Below are 13,802 nucleotides of genomic sequence, written 5' to 3' on the forward strand. Positions count from 1 at the left end.
TTTCATATCAGCATAGTTTTTCTCATATCAACACGGGTAACGGACCAATGAGGTTCAAGGATTGAGAGAAAAGAAGTACAATTGTAATACTTCGAACGCCAACTAATCAGCTGATCAGCTGATCAGCTGATCAGTTGACAATTATAATTGTTGATCCGGCTTGTTCCTGTTGATACTCACGTATTCTTAACCTAAGTTGGTGGAAGTTAAATGAAGGTTGATTTTAAAATATCAGTTAGTTAAAGTGATGTTGACGAGATAGAAATGAGAGCACAAACTGTTTGTGCTAATCTTTTGCCACCAATATCAAAACAAAGGTACCATATGCAATTACATACCAGCAATTCATTACATGGACGAAACAAAATAAGGTTAAATTGATAAATGAAAATGTTCTTCTGGTTTATTTTGAAAACCTCTTAACCACTTTTTCACCCAACTCGTTGTGGACCACATATTCGATGCTGAGATCTAACTGTAAATTAACTGTTTCACTATATTATTCAGTTGTCCAAAAATATATGCAATATTTCCCTAATTTTACCTGATACAGTATTTATGGTAAGAATGCTGCTAGCAGAACCTATTGCCTGAAAAAGTAACGTATTATTTAACAAAGTTTTACAAACACGTAATTACATGAAATCAGCTGATTATACAATAAGTCGTTGCATCACTTTCAGTGACAATGACAATAAACGAAAACATAACCTCTCTAGGAAGTTATGAGTAGTGATTGTTAGTAATAAAAACCCAGATTTTTTTAGTAATTAAAAAACGGTCGTAGGTAAAGTAGTGTACGCAACTCGCGTTAATAGTCTTTTAGACACGAGTAGAAAATTTAAGGCACAAGCCTCACTATTCCAATAAATTAATGTTTTAATTCAGAAATAATTGCTCTTTGTAGTGTAGTGAAAAGTAACGTTAAAAACACAAGTGAAAGTGGGTCTATACATATTCTCGACAGCTTAAAGTGATCGATAAATCTCGCACTTCAAACATGTGTCTCAAAAATGAAATCACTCACTTTCTACTTGTTATGAAATATACTATAATCGTACGAAAATCTTTACTAATTTCATCCCCTCTTTGCTTTCTCAGTTAATACATGATAATTATTAAACACGATAAAATAATCCAAAAAGTAACTTTCCAGTTTGTACTGTGTATACATTTTTAATATGCCTAAGAGCAGATTTGAAATAAACTTCGATAAAGAGTGCTATTATTGTAAGGCAAAGAGGATGCACTTTTGCATGATTCTACAGTTGACTCGATTTAGTTTTTCAACTCCGTCGCGAAGCTACAATAGGCAACTTTACGGAATGAACCAAATGAATTTTCATACAGGTATTTAATGCATAGGATGTTTGTAAGAAAACTATAGAATTCCTTTATCAGATCAGATTGAAATCTTTTACAATAGTCGTTTAGTAACAATTCGGTTCACTTTGTTGTTGCATAATTGTTCAGTAGGTTAATGCTAAAGCATCACAAACGGTTTAAAACATAACGGAGATAACGGTAAACAATAAATCGGGTTTCAGCCTATAATACCTCAAAGTGCATTAATTACTGAGCTAGGCTACGTGCCATAGTTAAATACATTGTCACACGAAAACTTTGTTAATTAGCATATGTTTTACGTTTTACTTCCTGGCATTTGTTTGTTTCCAAAAGCTTCAATTTCTATTTCATAGAAATACGTTTGCTAGAGTGAGCTAGCGACGTGTTGAAAATCGTGTAGCTCAATTATGATGGTGAAAGTGTTGTGCTTAAAACTAATAACTACAATCTTCATCCCAAACCAACTAACATCAATCGTGAGGTTTTAAATTAACTGAAAACGTAATAAAAAAACCTGTTAAAAATCTGTGATCCGAGTTTAGGTCAGCGACCAAGGTTTCACACAGACAAACAAACAGACTACAGGTATTTAACCTTTTATTAGTAAAATACGTGATCCAGAGGCTAAACATGTTAAAATGTAAAATACCCCCGCCACAGCAAACCTGCAGACTAAGCGAATTTCCATTTGCCTGATTTGATTTTAAATTAAATTTATTCAAATAACATTAGGTTTAACAAGTAGGTTTGCTGCCTACAGGGAGGGTAATAATGTGTGTGTTTTTAGTAAAATATTAATAGCTTAGTATAAAATAAATAGATTTGCCAGGTTTGATCCAAATATATCCATAAGCAAGCAAACTACAACAGTTTACTATTCTCCATAAGAATAACATGGGAATTTTTAATTTACAATTTTCTCCGTAACCAATAATCATACAGAAACACTTCAATATACTAAATTATTTGTTTTTAAGCACTTCAAAATGATCTAGAGAAAATTTGGGAAATTTTAAGTTTTGAGGGTCAAAAACGAGAAAAACCAATATTTTTACCCAATAAATCTCCCCATAAAACACCGTTCCCATGGTCCGATCATGCTGGTTCGCGAACTCGTTCGTAAAAACGTAGGTTTACACGTTTGTACCAAATTTCACCGAAATCAGATCATTTTTGCTCGAGTTATCGTGCTAACGGACACATATATTCTTTACCTACTAACAATTCCCAAATTTTACCTCTATTTAGCTACAAACTTTTCATTTACTTAAAACATTAAATAGAATAATCGGTTAAGCAAAGTGTTGAATTATGGTAATTAAAAAGCCACAAAATACACGAGGGTAGGCGAGGAATTCGTTGGCAGACTCAGCTGGCCAAGAAATATGAACCGGAACGGAACACGGTGGGTCCGCATCTTCTGAACATCTCTCTGAACACACTTGTTTGTGAAATGTTTGGCTGGGCATAAGAAATATTATTCGATGGACTGCAAAGCACAGTTGACAATGTTTTGCTCAACAATACTAATTGATTAAAGGGGCAACGTAATGATTTAAAAATATTAAGTATGGAATTTATTTCCCAGAATTTTAAATTAAGAGGCATAACTGATGACTATTTATCAATTACACTGCCCAGCTGCCTGATTATTGGGCTTTGAATAAATGGTCTTGGATTAAGTTCTAGGTTCTCTCCCCACTTCCAAACATGATTAGATTCTATATTTCAAATGTTCTCAAACTTGTGTTTTACCAATCAATGAAGGATAGTGTCCGTAATAATCCTTTAGAAACAGAAAACATTAATGTAAGAGTTTGGTGCATTATCTATTTTTGCACTGTTGGAAATTGTATAAAATAAGGCTAATAGAAAATTTGAACCACTATACAACGGTATCTTTGTAATTCGAAGTACCGCGACAGTGTCATCAACTAAAATGAAAGATAATCCAGAAGCCTATAGAGCTTCTGGATACGGTAAAATCAAACAGACGGCGATGTCGAAATTTTCATAACTTTCGGTTATTTTGTTTCAACTACAATATTTTGCGTTTGGAAAGTACTATACACCGTTAAAATTCTATTTCTCTTCCTTGAAGCAAATTATATAAGTAACTAGCTGCTGTACCCGTGCTTTGCAACGGAAAGAGGACACAAAATAGAAACATTTTGATCTTTACATTTATTGTATAAAAAGTTACACATCCACTAACGCTTTTAGAAACAAAATTCAGCTGCACTTTAGTTTCCATTGACATAAATAAAAAAATTCTATAATGAAGTTTATATTAAATTTAATAGTACTGCACCCTGTTGGTAAACCTCATAGCTTTTTAATGCTATTTAATATCATAGAACCAACTTAAACACCTGACAAAATGCTTTTATTCCTTTTAAATATGAATACTCATAAGGTTAACATTGGAAACTCAAGAGCCACTGGGGCAGAGCCCGAAAGGACTTTTGAGATAAGAATGCGTCTATATGTTAATTGGGAATGTGAGCTATTATCACACCAAATTTCAGCCCAATCCGACCAGTAATTTTTGCGTTCACTTGTCACAAACATACATACATCCATCCAAACTTTCTCATTTATAATATTAGTAGGATAATGACCCTATACAAGGTACATAGGTTTGCAAAGTACTAAATGTACCAACACCAAAACACATTGATATATTTTTTCATAACTTTTATTTTTAGTTTTCAAACATTTAATTCTTTTATTTGCATGTTAATTTCTCCACTAAATACTTCAACCCCCCGCACATACACAACTTTGTGTGTTTTGTGTAGAAACTATTGTACCTCAATTTATAGCAGGGGCTCAAGATTGACTACTTGAGGGGTTTTAAGGAATGTAAAACGTCGTTTGGTTTGTTAGCGGATTTCCCATATAGGGAATAAGCTATTACCTCCGGTCTCATGTTAAGACCTGGACCCGGGCCCGATTTACTTTTTCGTTATGAGGTCCCCAGAGGCCAAAACACCATTAATTTGCTCAAATTTATATGGGGTGGTGAAAAGTACCGAGACGGCTTAGTATTTTTTTAACCATTACGTATGGAGCTATACAAGTTGGTACACTGTTACTGGGCATAAAACACTATTTTACTACAACTTCAATGAGCTGCTACCACTTCAGGGGGACGGCCCACAAGGATTCGGAAGAAAATCTGAAATAAATAATGGTTTAAATACCTTATACTGTCAAAGTGATCCTTTGTAGTCCAAATATAGGCTACTGCAGTTTCGTCCCCGATGATGGGAACTTCATCAGGCTGTTAAGGACATCAAATTTCGTTCCAGAGGAAGTCGTTAAGGTTAAAATGAAAATCCATCGATGTCATACATTTAGCACACAAACGAAAACACGGACAATAAATAAACATTACAAAAACGCCGGTACCGGGAAACACGACACGCACGGAGGGCAGGTCTAGACTCAACTTTAGACTGCCCTCCGTGCAATCTATGTAACCATATCAAATTAAAAGCCTTTGTTAGTAAAATACAATGCCGCAAACCCGAACTCGAACGAACAACCGAGTCTAAAATTACAGCCATTCAAAGATGTGTTGAATTTGCAACGTTACAAGCTACCTCCTCAGGGGACCGCCCACTCGAATTGGGAAAATCAAAAACGTATGCATAGGTTGATATGCAAAATGCAAAAATGGCAGCCGTTCAAAGAATCGAAATGGTAGATTCAAGAAATCTTTGAACGGCTGCAATTTTGACTCGGTTGTCCGTTTGAGTTCAAATTAGCGGTATTGTATTATACTGGTAAAGGCCTTTAATTTGGCGTACTTATCAATGTATGTTCCTATATTTAAGATTTTCTTCCGACTCCTTGTGGGCCGTCCCCCTGAAGTGGTAGCGGTTCATTGAATTTGTAGTAAAATAGTGATTTATGCCTAGTAACAGTGTACCAACTTGTATATCTATCTCCATCTGTAACTGTTAAAAAAAACTACTAAGCCGTCCCGGGACTTTTCACCACCCCTGTATTATGTGTGTGTGTGTATCCGTTAGCACGATAACTCGAGCAAAAATGATCCAATTAAGTTGAAATTATTTTGTGTAAACCTACTTTTATTCTAACGAGTTCGCGAACCAGCGTGATCTTAGGACTATAGGACTATAGGAACGGGAATTTATGGGGTAAAAATGGGGTTTTCCCAAATTTGACGCTAAAAACATAAAATTAGCAATTTATTTCTTAACCGTTTTGTAGAGCTCAAAAAACAAATAATTTAGTATATTGAAGTGTAGTCATACCCTTAATCGTTAAGAAGAAAACTCAAAAAACGGTTAATTCCCATGCTATTCTTATCGAGATTTAGTAAACTGTTGTAGTTCAATTGGATAAATATATTTTGATCAAATTTAGAAAATGTATTTATTTCATATTATACTAAAGATATACATAACATAATGATTTAACTATAAAAAACAATGTATTACCTACCCTGTCCCAGCAACCCCAGGTACTCGGTTAAACTAATGTTATTTAATCACGGAATGAATATGACATTTTTTAGGTCAGTGAAAATCCTTATTTTTTATTTTAGTGAAAATACAATAAGGCGAATGGAAATTCGCTTGGTCTGCGGGTTTGCCGCGGCGGGAGTATTTAACATTGGTACTACCTTGTAGCAATAAGTCTATCACCATTTGGCATTAGCCATAATAACAAGTTCGTCCAAATACATACTATTAACTTTGGATGATGATAGTAGATTTTAAAAACATATTAACATTTTGCAAAATCTGAAGCTGTTTATGAGTACAGTATTTATAATCAAATTACATTAGAACTAGAGGACCCATGCTGCTCCGCAGCGATAAATGTAATATCCAAGAAATAATCAAATTTATAATTTTTTATTGAGTAATCTAGTATCTTGAGCTAAACTGATTCAAACGATCAATAGCTCAAATTAAAGCCTGTAATTTACTGATTATTTTGAGTCTAAAACATATAAAAACGTCAACATTACTGGAGAGATTGATTTTTAATCATAGAAAACCCTTATGTAAAATAATTATTATGTTGGTGGTTCACCTTGCGTTAGCTTGAAACTCGTCCGATTTGAATAACTAATAGCTTAAATGAAAGCCGGTCTTTCACTGAAGTTTCTTATACCAAAATATATAGGATTATATCGTTATATTTGGTTAAATACATCTTAAATTGATGTAAAGATTAAAAAATTAATCAAATTTGGTTTTTTGGTCGAGTAATACAGTAGGTAAATTATATATATGCCAAAGCTTGATGTGAAATCTTTGCGTGCATACCTTAAATTTGAGACCTCAATCATGAAAATCGGTCGGGTAGAAGAGCGAAACAAACTCGGAAAAGAAAACCCAAATTTAACTCTTATAAGAAATACATGGGGAGCAAATTTCGTTTAAGTATATGGCGAGTGGGATTATAGATTCATTTATGCCGATGCTTGATGGCAAATCTGTACGTGCATACCTTTAATTCGAGACCTCAATCCTGAAAATTGGTCGGGTAGAAGAGCCAAACGAACTCGGCAAAGAAAACCCAAAGTTACTCCCATAAGAAATACATGGGGAGCAAATTTCGTTTACGTATATGTAGAGTGAGACTATAGATTCATTTATGCCGATGCTTGATGGCAAATCTGTACGTTCATACCTTTAATTCGAGACATGGTAAAGAAAAATCAATTTTAACTTCCATAAGAAATATATGGGGAACAAATTTCGTGTGTTTGATGTTGACTTAATGTTTTGCTGTTATTATGGCCACTTTTAGTTACAATGCCAGAGTAGTTATAATTGTTTATCGTAGAAGTTGATTATAAGTAGTAATATTAAATATTAGTTTATTATAAGTGATAGAAGTTCATAGTATGTTTATGAAGTTGAAGCCGGTTTTATAATGAAAACTAAAGTTGTTAAATTGAGCCTCAACAGCATGTGCTGTATAAGCTACCGACTCAAAAAGTCAAAATGATACGCTAACTTATTTCAAACTAACGCATAGTTTTTATCACAAAACTATTTCAGTAACGAAAGCAAGGGAGAAAATAGAATTATAGACTGAAGCTCTCTCTCTGTGAGTGGCTCATTGAAAATTGTTATTCTTAAATAAAAGCATTTCTGACAACTTGATACAGTAACAAGTCTAAACTTATTATCCGTTTGAGCGACGATTGATTTTGTCGGATGGAAAACTCAACAACATGACATGTTGTGATGTTTATTTTTTGTGAGCTCATTAGAAAAATTTTGGTACTTTCCTGTTAAAGGAAACATTCATTATTATCGATGATTTTTTTTCTCGATATATCGATATTAACAAATTGAAACATATCAGCTGACAACTACGATAAATATTGTTCAGTATCAACAAACAATAATGAAATGAAACTATTATAAAAAAAATTACCTAACATAACTAACCAAGGTACTTTCCTGTTAAAAAGAACATTCATTATTATCGATGATTTTTTCTCGATATATCGATATTAACAAATCGAAACATATCAGCTCACAACTACGATAAATATTGTTCAGTATCAACAAACAATAATAAAATGAAACTGTTCTAAAAAAATAACCTAACCTAACTAACCAAACTTGCTGTAACATTTAAAAATTCCGTGTTTAACTTGCCTTTTCTGTTATCAAACGGTTAGCTTAGAACAGTTTCATTTATTAATCCATATAATAGACTGTTTTAGCCTAAACAAGATCAGTAGTTAGTTGTTGTCAATTTGTAATGGATCGGAAAACAAAAATATCGATATATCGAAAAAATCATCGATAATAATGAATGTTCCCTTTAACAGGAAAGTACCCTAACCAAACTTGCTGTGTAACATTTAAAAATTCCGTGTTTAACTTGCCTTTTCTATTATCAAACGGAATTTTTAAATGGTACAGCAAGTTTGGTTGGTTATGTTAAGTTAGCTTAGAACAGTTTAATTTCTTAATCCATGTAATAGACTATTTTAGCCTAAACAAGGTAAGTTGTCAACTTGTAATGGGTCGGAAAAAAATATCGATATATCGAGAAAAAAAATCATTGTTAATAATGAATGTTCCCTTTAACAGGAAAGTACCCAAATGGTTGTCCAAGTGAGCCATAATCTGTTAAACCTTTTAATGTAGACCCATTTCAAGAAACAACAGTAATGACTATGGTGTTTTACACTTTTAACTATACGATTCATATTACACAGGCATTAGATTTTCGCTTTTAAACATTGCATGTAAACATTACTTTTGAACCTAACTAATAGTAGTCATTATTGGCTAGGTAGTCTGAAAAACTGCATTCTAATGAATTTAATTTACGTTTAGTGTTTAGTGTGTAAGAGCACATTGTTGGTGCATTACATTGTTTTAAATACTTCTTCAATTTGACAACACTGTAATAGGGTTATTGTTTTAAAGCAAATGGTCATGTCAAATACTAACAACAAACCTCACCATAAGTGTAGATAAACTGAAAAATATTGATGCAATGTACAATTTAAAATTTTGTGAGCTAGATCAAACTGTTTTAGTACGTGTTGAATGCTCCCTCATATGTACACTGAATAAATTTCTAACCTAAAAAATGATCTAACATCTAACCATAGATAAAACGCACAATTTTTATTTCAGCTGCAGTTTTTTGAATACGGACAAAATTTGAGTTAAAATTATAATTTTTTTTATTATAAAACTAAACTATCATAACCTAACCTAACCAACCAAACTTGCTGATAATGAAAAATCGAATGAAGGTTTATTAATCGAAAAATAGTTCTGTTCACAAAATAAAACTATAAATGCCTTAAATTCTAACGAAAGATGTTTAAGGTGTATGTAATCGCATTCCAAGCAAAATCTTTGACAGTGTCACCGATGTGATTCGCCCTGGTTACAAACACCGATGGCTACCCTTCCTCAGTCAATAGAATGCTCTCATTTTGTCCGTATTAAAAACCACAGCTGAAATAAAAATGTGCAGATAAAATATACTTCCTTGGTAGATTTCCCATCCTTATGGAACAGCTGGAGCCAATTTTATCGTTAGTTCTGTCCGGTGCACTAAAGAGGTCGTGTTAATTCGTTTCTTGTTATTTCAGGCTTTTAAAACCCCGTTTAACCTAATAAAACGATACAACAATAACTCACCTTCTAGTTATGTAACCAAACAGTAAAGCACAAATCATTAAGTTAACTCTAAAAAGATAAAAACAAAATTTCGTCGACACCAGTGTCCCCGGACAAGAATTAGACACGAAAAACGAGCTTCAAAATTTACAATGGGATGGGAAGTCTACTTGTGTTGGTTAGTCTATGCTATAACTAACATAGCAAACCAATATCTTAGGAAGCTAATATTTTAGGCCCTCCCGCTATTTTGCAATTGAAGTGTCAACTATAGTCTAACTACATTGTAACGTTGGATAGTCATAGAATCAGTTCTTGGATTGTTGTTTAAACAAAACTTCTTTTCGTTTTACTTTCATCATCATAACATCCAACTATTATAAATACATTAAAAAAAAATATTTTAATACTTAGTCCTACTGAAAACAAAAACATTAAGTTTAAAAGCTTTCCTGATAGGAAATGGTAGTTTGCGTAGATGGCGTAAAAATGGCGTTAACGACACGAGTAGAAAATTTAAGGTACGAGCCTTGGCGAGTGGCATAAAAACGTCTACGGGTGTCGTTAATAATATTTACGCGAGTTGCGTACACTACTTTACTTACGACCGGTATTTAATTAACAATCATTACTACTCAAAACTTCTAAAAGAGGTTATGTTTTCGTTTATAACCTCTCATTGCCACTGACATTGATGCAACGACTCATTGTACCAATCACTAATTGTACCAATTTTTAACCAATTGGTAAACAGCTGATTAGTTGATGTTCAAAGCATTACAATTTTACTTCTTCTCTCTCGATCATTGATCCTCATTGGTCCGTTACCCGTGTTGTTAAGTAAAACTATGCTGTTATATAAGTAAACAATGATGTTTTGTGAAAACTTTTAAATTCTAAGAACTGAACTGAAACGGTTACTTTAAAACACGGTCTTAGGTAAAAAAATAACCATATTTATAATTAATCTGTATCCATACTCGTATAGGTAGTTATCTAGTTATGCATTATGCAAAATAACAGAGTAACAAACTTTTATTTTTAGTATATTTTATTAGAATTCTTGTGAAAAAATTAACTTATGAAAAGAGAATAAAGAATCTTATTTTGGAATAATCACTCAATGTTAATGCACCTGAGAGTAGAATGTATATTATCATAGATAAACCTACTCCCTTAGTAGATTTCTCATCCTTATGCTGAAGAAAATTATATTGTTAGTTCTGTACTGTGTACTGCAGAATTCGTGTTAACAATTTATTTATTGTTATTTCAGTCATTTAAAACCTCGTTTAAGGTATCGCTAGGTATACCACGGGTTCTAAATCCGTGAATCAGCAACATTGTTTATAAGTAAAGAAATGTACAGTGGCGGCAAGGGTCTAGTTTACTGGGACCAGAGTGTATTTCAGTATTCTGAATATGTAACAAGGCAAATAATACGATCCAATCACATAAGAAAACTCGTCTTCTAGTTATATAACCAAACAGTAAAGCAAAAATCAATAAATTAAACCTAAAATAATAGAAACAAAATTTCGTCGACACTAGCGCCCAGTCCGTACAAGAACAAGGTACGAAAAACGAGCTTCAAAATTTACAATTGGATTGAGAAGTCTACTTGTGTTGGTTAGTCTATATTATTATGTAGAAGCGTTAAACAAAACTAAGCCCTTCCGTAATACAGAGTAACAAAAGTTTCATTAGCATTGTTGACAAAAATGTTTCTAAAGACTACGGAAATCTTTTATTATAACTACTACCAAACTTATTTTCTCCAAACAACTCACTCCTAGCACTATCAACTTATATACGAAATACACACACTCAATTTAAAATATTACATTACATTTTTTGTGTCCTTGAAATTACATTATTTAATGCCATAATACTATTCATTAGTAATACACTTTTAACTCATGCCATTACTCGAAGTTAAGCCAAGATGTTAGAACACAACACTCTAAAGACACCTCGGTTACCTGCGGAGTCCAGGCAGAGGTTGGAGATGTCACCCTCGTCTGACTCTTGGACCTCGACTTCCAGATCTTCTTGACGACCACGCTGGAGGTGGACTTGGACTTCTGCATGGCACCAGGCACTGCGGACACAGAGGAGTTGTTACGAGATTTTTGGTGCAACAGGTTCGACAAGAACGTTTGACCCGTTTGTAAAATTCCCGAGGGCGATTTTGTGGGTGGAATTGGAGTTTGAGGAGGAGAGGAGAGGTCTTCCACTCCGGTGTCCACGCTGCTTCTGGAGCTAGTGATCCTGGAGCTGAAATGCTCTTCGGTCGGGCTGGTCGTTTCGTACAATTTGTCTTCCAGCTTTAACTCCTTTAACGCCACCACCCAAGACTCTTCCGTTTGACTTCCTTTGTCGAGACCGTCGTCGTCTCCAATCTGCGTTATTTCACCCTTGGGTCTTATGTTTCTAATGTTTTGATCGTAATTCACTCTTTTGAACCTGTCTGCTTTGTCCGAGTCCACACTTTTCTTCCTCGCCATCCGGAGATATCGCTTTATTGTGTCTCCTACTGAAGGTGAAACGTCGTCGTTATCCGTCACACTACTTCTCCTCGTGTATGGTTTTGGCTTTGGTTTATCCTCTTCCACTTTCTGTTCGGCTTCTTTAGCTAGTTTTAACCTTTTTAACTCGTCTTGTATAGCCACTAAGACACTGGCAGGTATGGCTTCTGTTTGCGTCGCGAACGTCTTTACCGGAGGTTCAATGTCAGGTTTAATCTGTATCAGTGGAGGAGGTGACGTTTCACTCGTCACTTCTTGTCTCGAGTCTGAGGATCCAACCTCTTCGTCGGCGTCCTCCTCTCGCAAGTCCTGGTACAGGAAGGACCTCTCACCCCCTCTGGGTTTCCACTGTCGTCTAACTGCTGTCGCACTATAACCCGCACCAACACTTTCACCACTGCTACGGCCACTTTTGAACCCTCGCGCTTTTCTCAAATCGAAATACAACCCCTCGAGTGATTTCCTATCTGTTAAAATATCACTGATAACCTTTTCCCTGTTAGTTGATTTTCCGAAGTATCTCCTTAAAGTTTCTAAAAGCATTTTCTGCGTGTTATCACCTTCGAAGTGGACGCTCGTCGGCCTGGGAGTTCGAGCTCGCTCCTCCGCAGCCAATCTCTCGATGCTGTCCAAATGTTCTCGAAGTTTTTCTAGTAGCTCTTCGTGGTTAAACGAAGATCTCGAGGTACTAGGACTCTTTGAATCGGAAGGTTTTTCATTCAGGTACATTTCAAGCGTTTCTAAAAGTAAGTTGCTCTCTTCCTCGGGAGACGATACTGTACTTTGAGGCTGCGAGGTATTGGAAATTCCAAGGAGGAAATCTTCTTTCAATTTTTTTAGATCGAGTTTACTGCCTAACTTACGTGCTTGTTGAGGAGTCAACCTCGCAGTGGCACCTTTCTTGATATCCTCAGCCTCATCGGCAGAACTAGTTTTGTCACGACAACTACCACCGATCTTTTTTCTGCCTCCTCTCGATCTTCCGCGATGGCGGATCCCCAGAGCTCCCGGGTAAGACTGCTTCCTCCACAGCAAAAACCTCGGTTCCTTGTGGCACACTTCCTGGAAGTAAGCCTCGATCCTTGGAACATCCTCGGGCCTGTTCTGGAGTCCCTCCGGGATGAGTCTTCTCCCAGCGTCCGCCATGTATCTCCAGGTTTTGCGGGTGAGGAGCCATCTTTCCCTCTTCGGCCGACTTCTCTTCTTCTCCGGTGTCTCTTTAGAGCCTCCCGGACTGACGTCGGGCCGTGGTTTACCCATGTCCTCCAGCTTTGGGTCTACACTAGTACTACTGTTACTACTGGTCTTGGTGTACTTGGGTCTACGGGGACGGTCCGCCATGGTATCGCGCTAGGTTACATGACGGCCGACGCTGACCACGACGCTGCTATTCCCGCGTCGCGGCTCGCGTAGCACTGAGCTCTCGTCGCGACGCCGCAGCCGCCGCCGCCGTGCCAACTCGCGGACATCTACTATTGTTTTATGCCGCGCCTATTCTTGGATTATTGTTATTTTCGCTGTACCTATGTTTTGCCAGTATTTTACAGTCCGGCATTTGGGACGATATGTCTCGAATGATGATACTACGCCACTGCGTCATGGATTGACGGAAGTTCGCCGAGAATAAATAGCTCGACAAAAAATATCGTAGGTAAATAAAACCGGAGCGTCGTTAATTGTGTCGCCCACTCCCGAGGATCTGAAATGTCTCTTTGTAGTTTTAATGGACATCGCTAATGACTTAAGATTTTTTATCAACCCGAGTCGATCGTCCCTT

General features: G+C 35.7%; 1 protein-coding gene across 1 annotated transcript in view; it reads right to left on the reverse strand.

Moving 5' to 3' along the window:
- LOC128988541 (uncharacterized) overlaps positions 1-13,421 on the reverse strand; it is a 53,385-nt gene extending 39,964 nt beyond the window's left edge. Inside the window, exon 1 of the mRNA XM_054409917.1 lies at positions 11,480-13,421. Within this exon, the coding sequence (XP_054265892.1) occupies positions 11,480-13,366 (1,887 nt within the window). The 5' untranslated portion in view covers positions 13,367-13,421. The remainder of the gene's footprint in view (positions 1-11,479) is intronic.
- Between the last annotated feature and the right edge of the window lie 381 nt (positions 13,422-13,802).

Source organism: Macrosteles quadrilineatus, unplaced genomic scaffold (genome assembly GCF_028750875.1).
Source record: "Macrosteles quadrilineatus isolate MER2022 unplaced genomic scaffold, UCM_ALF_1.0 Scaffold_3__2_contigs__length_128488019, whole genome shotgun sequence".
NCBI lineage: Eukaryota > Metazoa > Arthropoda > Insecta > Hemiptera > Cicadellidae > Macrosteles > Macrosteles quadrilineatus.